This window comes from Dermacentor albipictus, chromosome 4 (genome assembly GCF_038994185.2).
Source record: "Dermacentor albipictus isolate Rhodes 1998 colony chromosome 4, USDA_Dalb.pri_finalv2, whole genome shotgun sequence".
NCBI lineage: Eukaryota > Metazoa > Arthropoda > Arachnida > Ixodida > Ixodidae > Dermacentor > Dermacentor albipictus.
This window is the reverse complement of record NC_091824.1, coordinates 31,564,690-31,585,358: the sequence shown is the minus strand read 5'-3', so window position 1 is coordinate 31,585,358 and position 20,669 is coordinate 31,564,690. Positions and strand designations below refer to the sequence as shown.

The following is a 20,669-nucleotide window of genomic DNA, read 5'->3' as shown; positions in this document are numbered from 1 at the left end:
AGGCGTTGGGACCCAGGCGAACATATTCGCTCGCTATCTCGTCGCGGTGAGTCGGACTTCCTAGATTCGTCGCGCGCCCATCGGCATGTTTTGGGGATAGCATCTCGGCTAGGAGGCATTGATCTATGAAAGCTGCAATAAATGCCCTTGTGATTGTTTGCACTACTGTGTTGTCGTTCCTTTGTCCCAAGAGCACGGAGGAGAACCCCACAGTGTAAACATTTATGAAGTTACTACAGAGAAATATTTTTTTGCCGTTGTAGCTATTATGCTACTGCAAAGGTAGAAGAAAAAAGTTTATATTTCGGCACGCGCAATTAAAAGATAAAAGTAAAAAAAAAGCTTCAGCTGCCGCAGACGCGGCATTCGTACAAAGTGATATAGTTGAAGCTGTTGAGTACATCCGAAGCACGCTTCTTGCGTACATAGTCCTCGTGCAAAGGCCGGCTTTCCGAATTATTGCAAAAGCTTGTTCGCTTAGGTTGGGCTGGCACCTCGTAACCTAAATGTTCCGTCTTTATTTTTAATGGATATGCCGCGTACGTGTATTATCACTTGAATCATTTACATATAGCTACCCTTAATTTCGCAAATATTATACTTTTTTATGCCTTTATACCACGACGAGCCCCTAGGAGTATCAAAATATCTGCGCAAAGACAGAATCCAGTTAATGTAGCTTGCCGTGTACAAAAGGCGGACCGATACTAATAAGAGATGCTTTGTTGAATTAAGCCCCCAAAGTTCAGCAAAACGGACTTATCCACGACTACAAACAACACACTTACTCTACGATTCTGCTGCGCAGTTCTTGTCTCACTGTGTTGCAGTGTCAGGTCACATCACTCTCACATAAGTACTTCTTCAATTCTTCCGTAATTTAATTATGTGATAAAGGTCTTCGACCACCGTTTTAACGTGCTCGAACAATTAACGAAGCATGGTAAAGGAATGTGAGAGTTTGCTAGAACTATGCCTTTATTAGAATTGCTTAAGTCCCATGTCGGTACGGACGTTTTGTCATGATCCCCCCGGCTCCCACAGAACACCATTTATCATCTTCTCCGATGTTTCTGCATAGAGTACAACGGCAGTGGCACCTTTCCTATTGTTCCACTAAGCTATTCCCTCTTCTATCGCAATGCCACAAGACATGGAACTTTCAGCCTGGAGTTCTGACCTTTCGATTTCCCAGAAACCTTAGCGAGATACGCGAGGCGAGCTAGCCAAGTTTTGATGTAGTCCTGACATTTCAGTAAAATTTAAAGGGAGCAATTTCAGTATCACTTCTTTCTCTACATGTGTATTGTACCACAATTGCGCTAATAATTGTACAATACATGGGAATTGAGTCTTGTGGACATTCCCGTTGACCCGCAAGCGGCTGAGAAGCAAGCTTGAATCAATTTCCCTCCCCAGCCCCGCACCTCAAAAAATTAACAAGTTTTCATGCCAAAAACGTGGTCTTACTAGGATTTCGACTAGTCGAGGATACCAATGGTATTTTTATAGCATTTTCTAAGCACGTTTAGGGGTAAAATATATTCTAACTGGTCTGAGGCGTCTTTGGGACGTCGAATAAGGCCAGAAATCCGTACCATTCTATCTGATGTATTCCTGAAATCGACATTTTTAAGACGGCGAGTGCTACCTCAGTGAGAGCCGTTATCGAAGCCCGGCCGCTCATATCGGCTCGCTTCCCTGGGATGCCGCACTGACTCTACGCGAAAATATGTATCTTCTGAAGCATTGCGTCAATATTTCAGGTCAGCACTGCTTGTTTTCTACTCTATTTGAACTGGACGACAAGCGGCGGCAGTTCTACAAAGATGCGCCGCGCGCGCAGCCTACTGAAACTCCGGACCTGCACAGATAGCCGGCGTCTATGTCAGGCACCCGTAGAGTTTCCCCCAATAATCACTAGAGGAAACTCTGGCGCTAGTGTCTACTGGAGCTTCAAGCGAAGCGGTTCAGCCAGCATGAGAATGATGGGTCGTACATGGATTTGCCGAAGCTTCGTTCCCATAGCTTTAAATGGATTCGCGACTGTATAAACTCGTGTTCAACCAAGTACTGTGCAGTACACAATTAAACAAACGTAATAAACTTGTGCGCCGACAGGATCCGAAAACATTCTCCCTTAGCATCAACGCAAGCGTAAGTCTAGTTTGCGTTGATTTGAGAGGAGGAATGTTAATTTAAACACCATTCCCTAACAGAGAATGAGGTTTCTTTACTAGAAAAGTATTCATCGGAAAAAAAGCGTGGCAGTTATCCATTCCAAAAGAAAAGGAACTCAAGCGCGATAACGTCCATATCTCTTAAGTGGCACCCAGGATTACAAAGTCTCGTTTGGCAGCAATTACATTACTTCGGTTAGGGCAAAAACACAGCCAACTGTACTTAATCTATCCAACGCAAATCTTTCTGATGTAGCGCTCAGTGTCTTGTCGAAAGGTCTAAATTGTTGCCCCGCCGCCAAATGTTAGAACGAGCTCCACCTCTACAAGGATTTGGACAGCTTTGCCCGCGGTCTGAGATTTCGCGAGTTTTATCATGACATACATAAGGTTCCGCATGAACATCTGCAACTACCGTCAGCCAGGCATTCTGCTCTTCCTCTACAACGTGACAAATACCTCGACATATACGTTAAGGCAGTTCAGCAGGATGTAATCTCAAACATTAAAAAGAGAAAGCCTTTCCACAAAAACGTACCTAAAGATAAAGAAAAAACATTAAGAAACCTTCGCTCTAGGACAGACATAGTTATAAAGTCAGTAGACAAAGGAGGCGCCATCATAACTATGAATACCGAGGACTACATAAAAGAAGCCGGTCACCAGCTAAAGAACATTATCTTTTACAAACATGTACACACAAACCCCGCGTTTGCATTTCAATACGCCCTTCGTAGAACCCTCAGTGACCTTCTAAAAGAATAACGGATAAGTGATGCCATTTCCAAATCCCAGCTTCATTTAGGCCCTACCGCAGGCAGGTTTCATCTTCTCCTGAAAACACAAAGAAAATAACCCAGGCCGACCCATTTTCTCTTGAACTGGAACCAAGAGAGAAAAAAAATCTATTTGCGTAGATGCACCTATTTACGGAATTCCGCCTTCAGTCGGTTATAACATAAAAGAAACCACTCACTTCCCATCCGAAATAATTGACCATTGTATTCCCACATGCAGCTTTCTTAGTGGCTTTGGTGTCGTGCTTTTAAGCACGAAGTCATGGGATGAAATCCCAGCTGCGGGGGCTAAATTTCTATGGGGCGGAATGCAAAAACACCTGCGTGCCTATCACTTGATGCACTTGAAGGAATCCTAGCTGTTGAAAATTAATCCGGAGCTCCCAACTACGGCGTGCCTAACCTAGCATGTAAAACCTCACAATTTAATTTGTAGACGAAGAAAGATGCGAAGCAAGCTCGCGTCCCCGCCTCTCACGCGGTCAACCGCTTTGCTCTCGAAAGGAATTCGAAGAACTAGCTCTGCTCGATGGTTGGCTTGGTTAGCGCGAAAATGTGACAATGGGATGGCGTCTTTGTTAGTCGCTCGTACGAGCAAACTTCCGCGGGACGCTTCCTCTCCAGTCGGCTTTGGCCGACGATATGCGCGTTGATGAAGCAAAGCAAAAAAAAACAACAACAACAAAAACAAAAAAGTAAGCGCGCTAATGAAGCGAAGCAGAAAAAAAACCAATCAGACCAAGGAATTGTTGAAATTCTTGAGAAACATGACAAAGAATCAGGCAACGAAGAGCTGTCGGGAAACATTGTTCGAATGAACCTGCACAGCGAAGTTTCGAAGTAAAGCACAAGCAGGAATGATTTTCCACATGGATGGTCTCAACAGAAGTATGATATCTTGCGCATGTTGGCTGCGCTGTTAAAAACACCTGCGCTTGAATTTTGAATTCTTTTGTGCCCATGTCATGCAAAAATTTTGGCTGCGGCTTAGCTCAGCTCAGACTGGATATACAAAGCGAAAGCTTGGCTTAGCGTAGTTAACTGTTGGATTACACTTAGGTATACAATCATCGCTAAGCCAGACATGACAGCTATGCCTGGGTCGGTGGCTACACATGACTGTGACTAGGCTTGGGCACACACATATCGTTCGACCGCGCGACGCCTGTTGTACCACAGGCGTCGCTAGACATGCAAAGAGACGCCGCGAACTTCCGCAGCGTGGAAGCACGAACGGACAGGACGCGAAGGCGGTCACTACACTTATCTTGACGGTGCGATGCTTGTTGCATTCCGGACACTCTCCCGTAAAGCAGCTCGCCGCGCGATATCCGCGGCGTGGTCCGACGCCGCTTGGCGACGACGGCTAAAAGCCTCCCGCGCAGCGCTCAGAGATGACAGCCCGGCCTTGCTCTCATTCATGACTAAGATTGCAGTCACTGACGTCTTGAGTGGGAAAGCTCTTCGAACTGGTCATACACACTAGGCTTCAACATTTCATTGAAGACAGGGGCTTGTTCCCAGCCACCATGTTTGGCTTCCGCAACGGCCTCTCGATGCGATACGCGTTCCTCCTGTTACAGGGAGAGGTACTCAAAGGCCTACCCAAGGGTGGGGAGCACCTATCGTTAGCTCTTTACCTGAAGGGCACCTTTGATATTATATCACATGAATCGATAATTTCCGAGCTTAATATAATTGTTTGTGGATAAAATGTCTTCATTTACATTAGGGCATTCCTCACGGGGAGGAAGGTTACGATAGGAATATCACTTGTCAAATCCGAACTGTTTCAAATGCCCAACAAAGGTACGCCTCAAGGAGCGATCATCTCTCCTCTACTTTTTAACCTCGCCATGTGTAGACTTGCGCGGACGCTAGACGGTGTCCGCTACTGGGTTATACCATTTACACAGACGACATTACCCTTTGGGCCACGCGCGGGTCCCTAGCAGAGAAGGAGCAGACCCTCCAAGAGGCGGCCACTGCAAATGAAAACTTTGCCAGGGCCAGCGGTTTCAGCTGTGCTCCCGAAGCATCGGAGAAAATGAGCGTCTACGGGAAACGATATAAAAGTAATGGAAACATAGAAATTGATATCGAAAATGAGCAAATCAAAGAGGTCACTGCTGCTCGGATCTTGGGATTCTGGGTTCAGAGCAGCGGCAGGGCCAGCCACACCATAAATTTACTATAGTCGGCAACAAAACAAGTGGCAAGGATGATTCAAAGAATCACCTTCCACAAACCAGGCATGAAGGAAGCGACACTGTCCGTTTAGTACAGGCACTCGTTATCAGCAAACTAACATACACCCTTTCTTTTCGCACACTCAACAAGAGTGAGGAAGAGCTGGTTGACACTATTATTAGAGGCGCCTAAAAGGTGGCCTTGCGCTTACGGGTAGGCACGCCGACAGACAAGCTCCATGGCCTTGGTGTATACAACACATGCTCCGAGCTCTAGACGGCATCACTAATTTTAAAAGAAGCCTACTTAGCCAGGCGAAATCGGGCAGAGAGATCCTGGTGAGGGCGGGTATTCCACCAGACCCCCAAAACTTGGACGGGGTACTGGTGGATATTCCCAGTCCCGTCCGAAGCAGGATCTTGGTCGCTCCTACCCGAGAAATATGCACAAAGGCTGAAACAAAAAGCGAAGCGAAGAGAAAGTGAAGTGGCTAGGCAAACTAGCTAGAAATAATGAGAACACCGTTTATGTTGACTCCTTTCAGTACAACTGGAAGCGTGCAGAAGTCACTGTCATAGGCAATGAAAAGACTAGCCTAATCTCAAGCGCGTCCCTGATCACGTCTCCTATTTCCAAGGCAGAATGCTTCGCCATCATCTTGCCAATCAAAGACCGGGAACGGACGGGGCAGTCGTACAACACCATCATCTTAGACTCTCAGGAGGCGTGCCGCCTCTTTATGAACGGTCGTCTCCATTTCAAGGTTAGCCACCTCCTCGGAAAGGAACTCAAAAATAGATACAGACTGGTCTGGTGTCCGGGAAACACCGGCCTGGAGGGGAATGAGAAGGCTGACGCTCTGCTCGAGCGCTCACGAACCGAGCGGAGCAACCATCGCCCCCCCATTCACAACCCGCCGCTTCACAGGAAAGCCATTGCGAGGAGGAGGATAACGATCCGGCACGAATGGCACCACGCGACATTCTTGGTCATCGGCGCGGCATGCGGCGAAGATACGGTGCCCCCCACACATCTTTGCAAGGGAAGACGCAATAGATCTCCGCAGAATTCAAACGGGGGTCTACCGAAATTTATTAAGATTGATCAAAGTTTTCCCAACGATGCACGATTGTGCTTGTCCGTGGTGTAGTGACTCATCACCGTCTTTGTACCACATCTCCTGGGAATGCCAAAATAGACCGCCAAATTTAAATGCCTACTTAGTTAGGTACTATCTAACTAACACACTAGATGAATGGGAGGTACAACTCGCCAGCTCAGACCCGAAGGTGCAGAAGGCTCTTCTTGGTTACGTTCGGCTAGAGGCAGAAGCCAATGGAGCCCTGGACTTGGGGCGCCACCCATCAAGCTCACAATCCCCTATCCCCAATTCAATAAAGTTATTCTCTCTCTCTCACACTGACTAGGCGAGCGCCACGCTCCTGTTAGCCAGGCGAGTTGCATGGTCAGGCGGCGGCCAGTGCACGCGGCAGCGCCGGAGCTTGGCGTGGCGAGTCACGTGATTCGTTGCCAAGGCTACGGTGCAGCTGCAGTACGCGCACACACACACACACACACACACACACACACACACACACACACACACACACACACACACACACATATATATATATATATATATATATATATATATATATATATATATATACAACGCGATCAGGAGCTTGTGGACGTTACTGCCCTTTACTCGTCTTCATTTCCTACCATTCACGGTCCATCAGTGCGCTGTTACATATTCCCCCTCCCCCCAAGAAAGCGCAAGCAATACATAACATATGAGGGAACAAGGAGAGGCTGGGTGGTAAATGAACAATAAAAATGCGCAGGTAGTACGATGTTTCTGTAACCTCACCAACTTCATAGATAACGCCGCTGATCACGCTTATCTGCTTTGATCGGCGAGGTTGGCTGCACCGTTGCGCGTGAAATAGCAGTGCTTCGAACATGAATACAGTTAGTGTAGCACTTTTCTTTCTTTTTTATAATGAACTATCAGTCCTGGTCTCCACGCTTTAATTCTTTGAGGAACCCACGAGGCACTGACGTAATCAGGTGAAGTGGGTAGCCCGCCGACACCACGCGAGAGATCTGAGCAAAAAAAATCTGCTCTCTGCTCAAGCAAAACATCGTTTGAAGAAGCGATTTCTTAACAAGGCAAGGTAATGCCCCTTTTGACAAGCTTTGTGTGATTGGATGTGGAGGGGAATTGTGGTTTAGTGGCCCTAGGCTCAAACAGTCAATACACATGCTCTTTAGTAAAATGAAACCTTAAGTGAACAAATTTGAGCGAGTTAGCCACAGAATCTTCATGTGTCAACTGCAGTGGCTTCAGAGAGTCGCTAAAGATGGCCAGAACACGCGATACACTTACTTGAATGTTGGCCACTTCACGTTTTAAAATAATGAGGTAGTCGTTGACTTACCTAAAAACGCGTTTCACATTCACCCCTCCTAAGTGCTCACTCAGAATGCAATCGTAGGAGGCAAGATAAATGTCGCTTATACCCTAGTTAAACATCGGTTACACTAAACTGAGGTTGCCAAGCTCGGTTGGCGGTCAACCGGGTTAGCGGCCTATCCGCAGTTTCGCGTGCCATGTAACCACGCTATAAGTCTCGCTGATTCGTCCGTAAGCACCGCAAACGCACTGCAGAAAAGCCAACATACGTAGCCATCTGCGTAGAACACAAGAGTTCACATTCGCAGTACTACGCCAGCATCGACTGGCTGGCCGGTCAGTGCCTGATAAAAGCGCGAAGCAGCGAGCTCAGCAAGAGTAGCGCATGCGCATAAAGTTGACTGGAAGCGCAAGTTGCGTCTGCTAGGCTTGAAACCACCCCTATCGCGATTAACTGAACTTCCCTGCTTGTCGGAGACAGCAAGCGCGTGTGAAGACGGGCTCGTCTTATGCCCGTATTCAGAAACAGAACTTATGTAGGGCGTCAGTAAGTGCGGGTAAAGTGTTAGGAAAGTTTCAGGCGAGTACTTCAAAATCGACACTTAAGTATCACTTTCGAAAGTAACACTTTTCGAGTCGAGTATGTCGTCTGGTGTTGAGGATACGTAAATATTTTACGCGTTCGATAGGTTCAATCGCAAAAAAAAAAAATTTGCAGCAGAGTAATGTGGATACAACTGCTGGCAGTGCTTGCTCGCGCATTCTTCTGAGTAAAATACAAAGGACGGTTTGGTTTGAGCACTTTACTCAAACTCGTCTGGCCACAAGGTTCACGTTGGTTCACGCAGCCACTGCGGTTCTGTGTGTCGCCATGACGACTTTGTTTTTGTTTTACTGCTGAAAACTTGCGGTGTTCTTGCGCAGAGAGTGTGTGTGCGTTGCGTGTTTTCAACGCGCGCGGACAATGGAAAAAAAAGGAAAACAAACTTTTCCGAAGAAGAACGCGCCGTGCTCCTTGAGTTTCGCGCCATCGCAGCCTTTCGACAACGAAAAACCTCCGCGTCATTTCCCCTGGGACTTATGATGGGCACATGAGTGCACTCAATGCACCCGCTCACACCAGGAAACCGCGCGATTGTGTAGAACTCCTCCATTACGGATGCCAAATCATTAGCATTTGGCAACTTCATGACCTGCGGAAACAGTCTCGGCAATCATTCTTGACATTCGTGCAATGATTCAAGACACATTTGCTTGGGAAGCATTAACGAGGCACCCGGTGACAACCTGAAATGTTCCGGCACCATAGAATCACAGCGCGATTAGAAGCTGGAGCAGCGGCGGCACGGGGTGACCGCGTTCGTTGTCTTTGGGGACCAGTGGCCGCATGTCGAACAGCCGTAGCACCGCTTGCTTGGAAAAGTGGTACCGCCACGAGAATTCCGCGTCGTTCTATACTTCCATGGGATACTGTCGATCCTTAAGCCGTGCCCGTAATAGCGACAAGTATCGGCATGCCTCATCCTCCGTAATATTGCGCACACGTCCGGCGAAATCGGCAAAGTAGGCGAGGCTGCCGTAGCAGGCAGCCATCTTGCTTGCTAGGCCAGAGTGCCGAAAGTCGCACTTAAGGTTGCCAATGACCGTACTTTACTTTCCGGCACTCAAGTGTCGATTAAAGTTTACTTTAAGTACAAGATTTTTCTATGAAACGCGTTAAGCATCGACCGGCTACTTAAGTCATAAGTTAAGGTTAAGTTCCGTTAGTGAATACGGGCCTTACTTTCCGGCACTCAAGTTCGATTAAAGTTTACTTTAAGTACAAGATTTGTCTATGAAACGCTTGAAGCGTCGACCGGCTACTTAAGTCATCAGTTAAGGGTAAGTTCCGTTTTTGAATACGGGCCTTAGGATCTGTAAAAAAAGAAAGAAAATCAAAGCCCCTTTCTGGTTGAACGCCACGCTACCCAGCCGAACTGTACATACCTGCATTGTATTACGCGCGTCATTCCTCTGACCGTCTGCCACAGCGATCACAAGGCAATACTGTGCAAGTGTAGAGTCACCCGTAAAAGTGTGTGTGTGTGTGCAGGCAACGGCTACATGATGGAAAATAAAGTGTATGCAACTTAACGAAATGTGCCTTCATTCAACTTCGACGTTAAAAAAATACAATCCTAAACAAGCAAGCAAATCAGTTATGCATAGCATCTGGTCGCTCAACATTTCTTGAGTTCGCTGCCTGGTCATTGGCTTTGGACTTCGATTCAGTTTGCGTTGGGGGGAAGCTTCGCTTTCAGCCATCCTTCTTTAAGAAATGAGCTTCGATTCTATATTTTTTTTTGTATGAAAGTGATATCTTGTCATGGGTGCTAAAGAATCTTGTTAGAAAGACAGTCGAATCGGGCCACCCATCATTACACAGTCGAAGTTGCACTTGTAAACCAGTCTACGGGGAGTGTACAGCGATTTAAAAAGAGAAGGATAAGCTGGCACTTGAAGTGATCGACGCATATGAAATTTATTGCGTTAAACATAATTGCATAAGCAAGCCTCCAGTGACGCTCTAAAGAAAGTAAATTGAATATGACGCTCTGTAAAGGGCAGAGGCGACATGATGAGAGACCTATCTTTCTTTTTTTGATTTCTGGTGTTTGGCTTTGTTAGCCTTCCTATTAGCTCTGTCAGGCGATAGGTGTGTTGCTCCTTCCAAGAAAGTGTCACTTGTAGTTTAGCGCTGTGTCCTGTTGGTCTTCACTCTGTCCCCGTATGTCGGCGCTGTTAACCCTTTAAGAACGTTTCATGTGTTTGAGCAGAATGCTGTTCCCTCTTAGCGACCACTTGGAAGTAGATACCACAAGGCCCAGTCGGACAGATTTTCTTTGAGAACCACCTCGCTCAGCATATACTTGCGGCGCTCGATCATAGACATTATGAAGATAATGGCGTGACGACACTGTAATTACTATGACAGAATGGCGTCTATGGAAAGACCACGTCCACATGAAGACGACGCAATGAAAACGAAGATGCGATGACCGCGGCATGAAAACCTTGTGCTAACGACGCTTAAATGATTGAGATGATATGACTACGACGATGATGGTATGACCACAATAACTTCATACCGACGCTTGAATCACGGGGATGGTATGACTACAATCGGGGGACGATAGCAAAATGGCGAATGGTACGACGACACCAGCCCCAATTGTGAACACCTGTCAGATGCCATACTCAATCGCTCACATATCGTGTATTTGTCGTTCGTACACGTAACAATGACAGAAACTTGTCCCGTCTATTACACACGTCCATTAGGAGCCGCTAATGACAGCTTTGTTTCAAATACTTTATAGGAGGTGTGTTGGATCTTAATAACGTTTTTATATGCTTTAGATCTCTTTTTCCTTTGGAGGAAGGCAGACTAGCTTGACCAAAAAGAAAAAGAGGATATCAAGCTTTTCTTGATGCGCGTGACGTAATACCACGCGAAGGTTACTTGAAGACGAAGCAGAAGAAGAGCATTAACCGCCGGCGTTCGCACTAGATTTGGAGATCCCCATCAGTTGGCAAGTGATTCAGCATTTATGCCCTTCTTTGGTATAGTTTCTGATAGGATTTCGCGTGTTTTGCCACGGCAGACGATCAGAGTCGTTTAGGAAAATGCAAACGGGGTCAAGTCCGCATATGTTAGGGTAATTCACCAGGCGCAGAATTCTTGCTTCATAAGCTATTCAGGCCTGTAAACATTACTGGAGCCCGTTTAGTGGTACCATTAAAGATTCTAACTCGCAAAGCGGTGCACTCTGTTAGCGAGCAGTTCTAAACACTGCTTTTATGAGAGTTGGCATTTGTGTTGCCTCATTGAAAGCGTAGCTTGCTTCATAGAAATAATATACGCGACTTCGTAACTATTATGTATAGAGTTAAAAAAAAAGAAGAATCGATTATTCTACACGAATCAGAGTGAGGACCTCATGTTTGAAAGCTTGTAGGGAAACCGTCACTAATCCTTTAATCGTCGACATCTATTGGTCAAATAAATCCAGTTAGCTAACTTTTAAATTGTACACCTAATTCTCAAGATGCCAATTAAAGGATTGTAGAGATTCGTAAACGACGTAAAAATGAAATGTTTCCAATCGGTTACACATTGCGTGTTTACGTTTTTCGGCAAACACAGAGAGCTCATTTAACATTCGGAAATCTCATTCGAAAACCAATGTATTCGTCTGTTACTGGGCTCGAAGAGCGGCCATAATAGCACGCATGTTCATTCCATGACACGCGAACAGTTACCGGCGGTTAGAGTACCACACTATCAAGGAAATGTGCATTCTTGAACAGAGAGCTTAATATGAACAGGTCGCTTTCCCGCTGAGACTACTTGATGGTGCTACCAATCCGCCGTGGTGGCGTAGCGGCTTTGGTGTTGAGCCGCTAAGCCAGAGGGCGCGGGATCGAACCCCGGACATGACGGCCCCGTTTGCATTAGGACACAATGGAAACACCCCCGTGTACTATGCATCGGGCGCACCTTAAGTTACTCCGGGTGGTCAAAACTAATCTGGCGTCCCCAAATTACGGCGTGCCTCATAGTCATAACGTGGTTTTCAGTCATAACACATTTTCCTAGATGACACAGAATGATGTTTTCGAATGTAAGGGGCTCCTGTCGACAGGAAGGGGCTGGAGGACGCGGGGGAAGGAAGAATTCATTGCCGACATCTGCTAATAGAATTATTTGGCGAGAAGAATGAATCATTACCGAAAATCAGAAACTGATATTGCAAACATCAGTTTCGCAAAACTAGCCGTGTTATTTACTAATTAAGCAAGTGGCGCAAGTGACGTGTATGTTATCTTTGACAATTTCAATATACTGACCAATCTGGTCGATACTGTTTCTTCAGGTCTTTAGCCAGTATACTTGTGGTTATTATTATTTTTTTTACGTTGCCTCAGTGCACAGCGTTTTTCAGAAGATTATTTATCTCTTTTTCTTTTTTCATTTATTTTCGCCATTGTTTCTGAGTTGCTGTAGCTGGCTGAGGAGGAAAAAAAGTGACCAAGATAATGTTCAGATAATGTAATTCCAGTTAATATAATTTAGAACAACTAAAACGAATCAATGAATGAATGCTCTCTTGTGGCCTATATCTATAGATGGATGGTGCTGATAACTGTGCAAGTGTTTCTTTGTCCTTTGAATATCAAAAACGTTTTAAAATTCGGGTTGTATACTTCATAAAAAAATAAGTATTGCTCATTTTGCAAATGATGGAAGTTTTCATCTATACCTGTTTTAGTAACCCCTTTAACAAAACGTTGCTAATGCAGAAATGTAGCCATGTAATACCGGTCATCAAAGACCAGCAAAGACCTGGAGATATAGCTCTCAGAACGACAGAAAGCTGAGCTATTTGCTGAGGGTTCATGATGCAAAAAGGTGATGCGTGCAGACAGGACACAAGAGAAGTGGACAACACAAACGCCGGCGTTCATGTTGTCCACTTCTCTTCTCTTGTGTCCTGTCTGCAGGCTTCAGCTTTTTGCATGTTATAGGTTTTCTAGATGTAAAATCATGCAATCTTTTAATAACATCGCGTGAGCTCCTGCCGCACTGTGTTTCAGCGGCGTTGTAGCGGCGAGGCAAACTCCTGAAGGGAAAAGTGCCGCAGGTATCATTTGAACTGGGAATCACCGTGCGCGCTAGCTCATACTGTCGCCGATCCCGCCAGCCCTCAATAGTACAAGGCTACGGACATGCCATGCGGTCGACACTCGCGCGATGTTATTAAAAAGAAAAGTCGAAGTTTCACCCGAAAGGCGAAGCACCAATTGCGACAACAAGTTAGTAGATAGCTCTACGAAGTAAGGATAATAGTTTTATCAGCCGTATCAACTTGTAAACATTCACTTACTAAACAAATTAACAATGCGTGTAAAGGCGGTAACACGCAAACTGTCATGAAACTCACGTCCAAAACGGAGAACATGCTCCGGCTGATCCTCAGGGTGACGAACCGCAGGGGAGGGCTCAGCGAGAGCAATCTCATCAGACTTTACCATGCCTTCCTCATGAGTCACGTAAATTAGGTAGCCTCGGCGCCAAAATGGACCAAGAGAGATGCGGCCAAGATAGAGACACTGATGCGCAAGACCATCAAAAGGGTGCTAGGTCTTCCGATCACTACAAGCACGGAGCGGCTCGATTGGTTAGGGGTCCACAATCCACTATCAGAAATCATCGAAGCGCAGACCAAGGCACAGGTCGCGCGGCTGTCGACCACCAGGGCCAGCAGACGCATCCTAGAGCAAGCAGGGATAAATGCAGAGGCAGAGTGCTATGCACGCAAGGTTGTGCTCAGCGCGGCGGTCAGTGGCACTTTCAAGGTAGAACCGCTTCCCAGAAACGTCCACCCGCAATTCAACAAGGGGCGCCGAAATGCGAGGGCCCGAGCACTGCTGAAATCGACCGCCAACTGCCCGGGCCTGGCGGCATTTGTAGACGCGGCCCAGTATGGGCGCAGTGACCGGTACGCGGCCGTCTCGGTACGCTGGGATGGCACAATAATTAACACAGCATCGGTCAAGGGGGTAACGTCCGAAGTGGCCGAACAGGTGGCAATAGCCATGGCAATGAGAGACCCCGAACGTCCTTACGTCTACACAGATTCGCGATCGGCGGCAAGAGCATTCGCCTCGGGCTCGATATCCCGGGAAGCGGCAGCCGTCCTCGGCAGCGAGGGAGCCGCGGGTCAGCACCTCGTCAAATGGTTTCCAGCCCACATGGGGGCCGACGTGCACCCCGAATTTCCCAACGCCAACGAGCTGGCGCACGGACGCGCGCGAAGACTCACGCACCGCGGTGATCGTGGCGGGCGACGTGGCGGGGAGGGAGGGGAGCACCGAGACCCGCTGAACACCTTCAACGAAATAACAACGCACTATCAGCTGTCGAGGAGAAGCTTCCCGCTCCCCCACGTTAAACTCACTAGACCACAGTCATCGATATTCAGAATGCTTCAGACAGTGTCGTTCCCCTCGATGGCAGACTGATCCGTTATTCACCAGAAGTAGAGCCGCAATGTCCGGATTGTGGCGAATCGTACTGCTCGCTAGCGCACATGCTCTGGCAATGCTCCGCGTTAAGCGGCACCGTGTTCGCTAAAGAAGAAGACTGGGTGGACGCCCTGCGAAGCGACGACCACCAGGCACAGCTCCGTGCCGTCCAGAGGGCTCACGAAAGGGCGGAGACTCACGGGCTTCCCGTCCCAACGTGGGTGCGGCCCGCGATCCCTGCCGACCACTAAACCAAGAGTGGGTGGGGAGGGGTTCCTCAGGACCCATAAAGTTGTTTCCTCTTCCATGTAAGCATGGCTGAACGAGGACGTAGAAAGAAACAGACACACGGAGACAGCGCTGTCTTTGTGCGTCTGTTTCTCCCTACGTCCTCATTCAGTAGCGCTTACACATGGTATCATAGACTGAAACCAACTAACCCGCCAACGGGCTTTTACTACACTAATGCCATCTTCGACTGGTCGTTTCTGAGCGCTCTGGAGCGCTCTCGCGAGCGGCGTTGTCTTCGGCTGGTTGAAAGAGGTTGCCCGCCCTGCGTTCGGCAGGTTCCTCTCGATTGCTCTCCTCCACCTTCGAGCGCTCTGAGGCGCTCCGAGCCCTGTCGTCGGAGCAGTCATCGAAATTGAAACGTCATCGCAGAGCCGCGTTGCTGCTGTTGGCGACGGCCCACCGTAACCTAGGCAACCTAGGCCACTGCGACGAACGCTCGTCCCGCCGGCGCGTCCGCCGGTTTTCCCGGCAGCGCCGGGAGCTTTCGATAAGCGAAACATCGGACGTTGGTAGTAGTCACGTGGTTTAGCATCTGCCATTGCCTCCTCCGAGAGCGTGTCGCACGTTTGGCTTGCGCGCTCGTCCTCTACCTCTGAGCTCGGGGAACGCCGGATCTGCCCGACTCTGCTTCGGGGGATGGAAGCGACCAGCCGAAGATAGCATAAGAAGCACGGCGTCACGCGCGCACAGGTAAACACGAGCACATCTCGCTAGATGAGCCTGGAATCTCGCTGTCAGAATGCCGGAGGGAGGAATCGCGGCAGCAGCAGCAATCGAATTGACCTTCGCGCTTCTCTGTCTTCAACACGAACGAAACGTCGAAAGCACAGCGCATACGAAGCTATCGGCACTACGCGCACTCTGCAAACATAGCAGATCGCAAACATAGCAGGGCGTGCACTTTCGCCCCGTCGCAGATCACTTTCAAGATACGGTGCACCCGCTGCGGTTGCTCAGTGGCTATGGTGTTAGGCTGCTGAGCACGAGGTCGCGGGATCGAATCCCGGCCACGGCGGCCGCATTTCGATGGGGGCGAAATGCGAAAACACCCATGTACTTAGCTTTAGGTGCACGTTAAAGAACCCCAGGTGGTGAAAATTTCCGGAGTCCTCCACTACGGCGTGCCTCATAATCAGTAAGTGGCTTTGGCACGTAAAACCCCATAATTTCATTTAGATACGGCGCCCGCACGGCCGCGTCGTAAGCAGCAGCCGCCTGAAAATAACGCCCCCGCCCCCCCCTCTCCCTTCCTCGCCTCATCCCCTTTCCTCGCGCGCGACAGGAGAGCGCGCGCTTCCGGCCAGCGTGTTATTCCGGCCCGCCTTCCACACTAGCGCACGCGAGAATAAGCCGCGTTCGCCAGCCCACCCTAGTAATTTTTCACTCGCACATACACCCTACGGCGCGCACGACACATTTATCGCCCTTGGACTTTACACGGAACCTCAAGGCGACGGCGACGGCGACTGGAGAAATACGCCTGAAGCATCCACATGATTTATATGGCAATAATATTGCAACGGTGTACTTCACAATAGATTGGTCGTCCAGTTCGAAGAATCCTAAAGTCGTATATCACGAACTCTTCCAACTCTGACCAGTTGCCTTCACCCAAAAAGATTGTTCTCGTGACGTCTGCGGCAAAAAGGACGTTCCCCGTCCGCCGCCAAGGTCTCTGAGTGCTGGCGGTGGCTAACACACCTTTTATTAAGCACAAGTAATTTCCCCTATGTTGTCCTTTGTGTCAGTGTTTGTTGGCTTCTTATGATACTCTTACAACTAAGGAACTTTAATATTGCATATGCAAACTCTAATGCCTGCATAAGAATTTCATTGAGGCCTAACTAAAGGCGCATTTTTATTCGCGTTAGCTTTCATTGCTGCAATGCGTGTGCTGCATAATTGACTAATATTTCTGGCAGCAAAAGTTATTCATTCGGAAACCTGTCATTGCGGTTCTTTGTGCAGGTAATGTAACGCCTCTCCGAACAATTAGAGGCGTAAATTATCTCTTACACGAAATTATTAAAATGTGTTCTCAATGCAAAAAATAATAAGCTTTGTAGTAATCAAGCTGGGCGTATTTCAACTCAGTGACCATCTGGCGCGTTATCTTTTAACGCGCCGTTCGCCGAGCAGGCAGACATGGGCACACTGAGTCAACTGGTGACGGTCGTGTGGAAGGAGCTGTGCCTGCGCGCCATGCTACGCCAGGGCTGGCTCTCGCTCTCCGAGTGCCTGCTCGCGCCGCTGCTCTGTTTGGTGCTCCTGCTGACCACGGGACCGCCGTTCGTGAACAAGCTCCGTGACGTGCCGATTAGCGGGGTCGACCTGCTCGACTGGCCGTGCGCCGTGGTCGAGAAGCAGCTGGTCTTCCGGCGCGTGGCGTACGCTCCGCACGCGCCCTACTCGATGCGCCTCATGGAGGCCACGTTCCGCGAGTTCAGCCCGGTGGAGGGACTCGTGGGCTTCCAGGATCCCCAGGCGGTGACCGAATTCGCACGCACCAAGGCCAACGACTCGAACGCCTTTGACCTGGTCATCGTTTTCGACAACCTGCGCAGAACCGTGAGGGGCCTCTTTTGTTGCAGCTCAACGCGTATGTAATAGATGCAGCTGCCTGCTAAGGATGTCAGGCTCATAACTGCGGTAACGCAAGCCAGCTGGGCGTGTTGGTGAGGTTCCAGTCCTTGCGACGTAACCATTTTGCATTTGCAATCATAGCGGTGAAAGAAGCACAATAAACGGAGAGATTAGACACACATGATCAAAACGTTTGAACAGGTACTAGCAGCACGGCCGAGGGTCGCGGACTCCAGTAAGACGATCCTTCTAACAAAGAATCACGCGTCCTTAGACATTATTCGACATTCTCTGCTTTGGGGTCTGTAACTATGCATTTTGCATCGCTTTCTATGACGTGATGCAACCAAAAAGACACATAAGATAATCTGTAATAATCCTCGTCGGACATATCGGGTTGCGTTCCCCTGAGAACTAAAAATTTTGTATTGTAATGATGCCATCTTGTCCTCTTACGCATTTATTCCTTTATTTTTTGACAACCACTGTGTTAATCATAGTGAGTACAGAATATATGTATCGAGGGCTACGTGATTTGCCGGTTTCTACTACTTTTCTTAATCTCAGCTATAGCACCAGATACAAAGCTATCTCTTGTAATGACGCCTTTTTTCTATCCTAATTGCGCATTCAATTTTTCCGTACGTTGCTGACTGCATGATTAATAGCTTTCCCTGACCGTTATTCTTATTTAAATGGCCTTTCACACTAGGCTTCATGGGAAATTTTAGTTTGTGCTATTGACTAGGTGTCCTGCGGCAGTGCCTATGGAGCGTTGTAGCCAAAAAAAAAGAAACTTCCAAAGCGGTTCTATAATTAGAGATAGCAGAAGTTAAATGCTCACGTTGCCACACTGTCAGGTTGTGAGCTTTACTGCCAGCCGAGACGCTCTTCCCCTTTTCATCAATTAGCGTCCCCAAGCAACATTCCTTGCCTGCCTTCTCCTATTGACCATCTTTCATGGGCGCCGCCATATTGCGTACGCAGTGGCGCCACCTATGGGCGGACAGCATGCGAGCTCGGGTGAGCACTGTGTGTTGTATGCCAGGTATACGCTCAGCGGGACTATCTTGTGGCTGTCTTCACGTCTCGCAGTCTATGTAGTACGACATAGCGTCTCCTACGTGGGGAACGGTTCTGTCGGACGTGCTGAAGTTATGTCAGCGTCAGCCGAGTTTGTGGCCTTGAGGTGGACGGAGCAGTCAGTGCAATTTGTACACGCTTCTTGTAGCCTTTATTCAGCCTCGGTGAGCAGTTTTGTATTTCTCAAAATTCGTTTCGCTAATACCTTTCTGCAGCATTCTCAGTGTAGTTCTAGGCAGCAGTTTAGCAGCAGTGAGCAGTTGCGAAAAATATGGCAATCCCAACAGCATGGGTACTCTTCTGCTGCGGAATAAGTAGTGCTGTTTACTTTTATAGGAATTCAAATGGTTATCTGCAGATACAATGCGCGACTGCCTCGTTTGTTTGACGAGGTTTCTACACGCAAATAAAATGGCTTGGTTAGTCATAATCGCATATCGTGCAGTGAATTTCACTTGTCCAATGGCCGAGTGACCGCTTGCGGACTGCGCAAGCGTTTGAATCAGTGGTATGCTCGTAGATGTTGAGTTAAATATCTGTTTGTTCGATATAGCGGAATGCCCAAGCATGCGGCATGGTCATGCGAGATTTTACTGCGGCATTTGCACGTTTTATTTATTTATTTATTTTTTTGCTCGCAAGGAATAGGATGAGAACTCATTGTTTTATCCATCTTGTTCGTCACGTCGTCTACGACGCACTGTGCCGTTTTATTGTGTCCACACAAGTAGCCGTTTTATTGTGTTTATCGTGTCCACACAAGTAGCCGCCGGATTCTTTTTATGCGACTTTATTCGTGTATTACCGTTTTACATGGCAAACAGGCAACGCCGAAGCATGAAACTTATATGTATCATGCTGGGCCGCTATAACGTAAAGCTATTACAAACTTTTCTATTCCAATTCTGCAATCAGCCCTCGGCGATTGGTCAAAGACATTTTTCGACCACACCCACTACGCCTATCTGTCACGCGACATCACGAAAACCGCGATAGCTTTCCATCTGATATGACGTGTAAACACTGATTATGCATGATTGGACAGAACAAAAGAAAACAGTTGTTTCTCATTCGACTCCTTTTTGCCTTAGCCCTCGGCTATCGGTCAATAGTTTTCGGGCTGCATCCACTTCACCGGCCTGTTACTTGACGTCAAAAAAACCGGGAGAATTCACCGCGTCAAGGTGACGTGTACACGTTAAAGATTCATTAATATGCTGAGCAAAACTGAAATTTTTCATGATGAGCCTCAGGCTGCCCCATTTCGAAAGGAGTAAAAGACGGCTGCCGCCGATCGCTCAGGCGCTGGCTACTCGCGCCTGCAGGAGAGCCATGGGTTTATTTGCGTAATACAAAGCTTCCTGCGTGGCCGTCTCGCATTTCAGAAAACTTTCGGTACATTTGCGACCTTGCTCTGCCAAAGGCACTATTCTCGACACGCATGGCGGCTGCACGGCCGCCATTATCCGCCATGTTTACTCTCTGATTGGCTGTCGAGAGGTCACGTGTTTTGAAATTTGTGCCGGGAAGCGGAAGTTTTGCAAAATGCAATTTTGTGTTTTCATCAAGATGACGAAACGTGACGTCGAGCTGCAAATCTTATGGACTAGTACATTTTTTTTTTGTCCTTGGCAGCTATATTGCGACGTTAGCGTTTCAAAAAGAATGTGAGCTCTAGCGTACAGAAGCCAGTGCAATGCATCTGCAATTTCGCGAATAAGTGGTGGCGATCCAAGATATGCGCCATTCCAGCTTGCTGATTGGCTGAAGGAATATCCCGCGAGGAGCGTCACAGGAAGGGCTGTTTCTCAAACGACATTTTGACGACGCGTGACGTCGTTCTGGGCTGCCATTGCTGAGATTTACCGCCATAATTTTTGGTGCGACGAGCCACGGGAATTATGCTAATGAGCAGCCATATGCAATGGCAGCCGAGAGGAATGCGTATCGCCACATTTTCTCCGTCGTTTGGTGCCATGAAAATCTTTTGATCATAACGCGTGCTCATAGTATTTGCATCGCTCTCGGGTGGTGTTGGCATTTGTGTTTGGGGCCATC

General features: G+C 47.9%; 1 protein-coding gene across 4 annotated transcripts in view; it reads left to right on the top strand.

The window, feature by feature from the left end:
- Positions 1-11,065: 11,065 nt before the first annotated feature.
- The window catches only part of LOC135900146 (phospholipid-transporting ATPase ABCA3-like), a 153,054-nt gene continuing 143,450 nt past the window's right edge, over positions 11,066-20,669 (top strand). For 2 of the 4 annotated variants that reach the window (XM_065429589.1, XM_065429592.1), the window contains exons 1-2: positions 11,066-11,162; positions 17,089-17,513. In XM_065429589.1, coding sequence (XP_065285661.1) covers positions 17,091-17,513 — 423 coding nt within the window. In that variant the 5' untranslated portion in view covers positions 11,066-11,162; positions 17,089-17,090. The other 2 variants (XM_065429590.1, XM_065429591.2) reach the window with 2 other exon arrangements.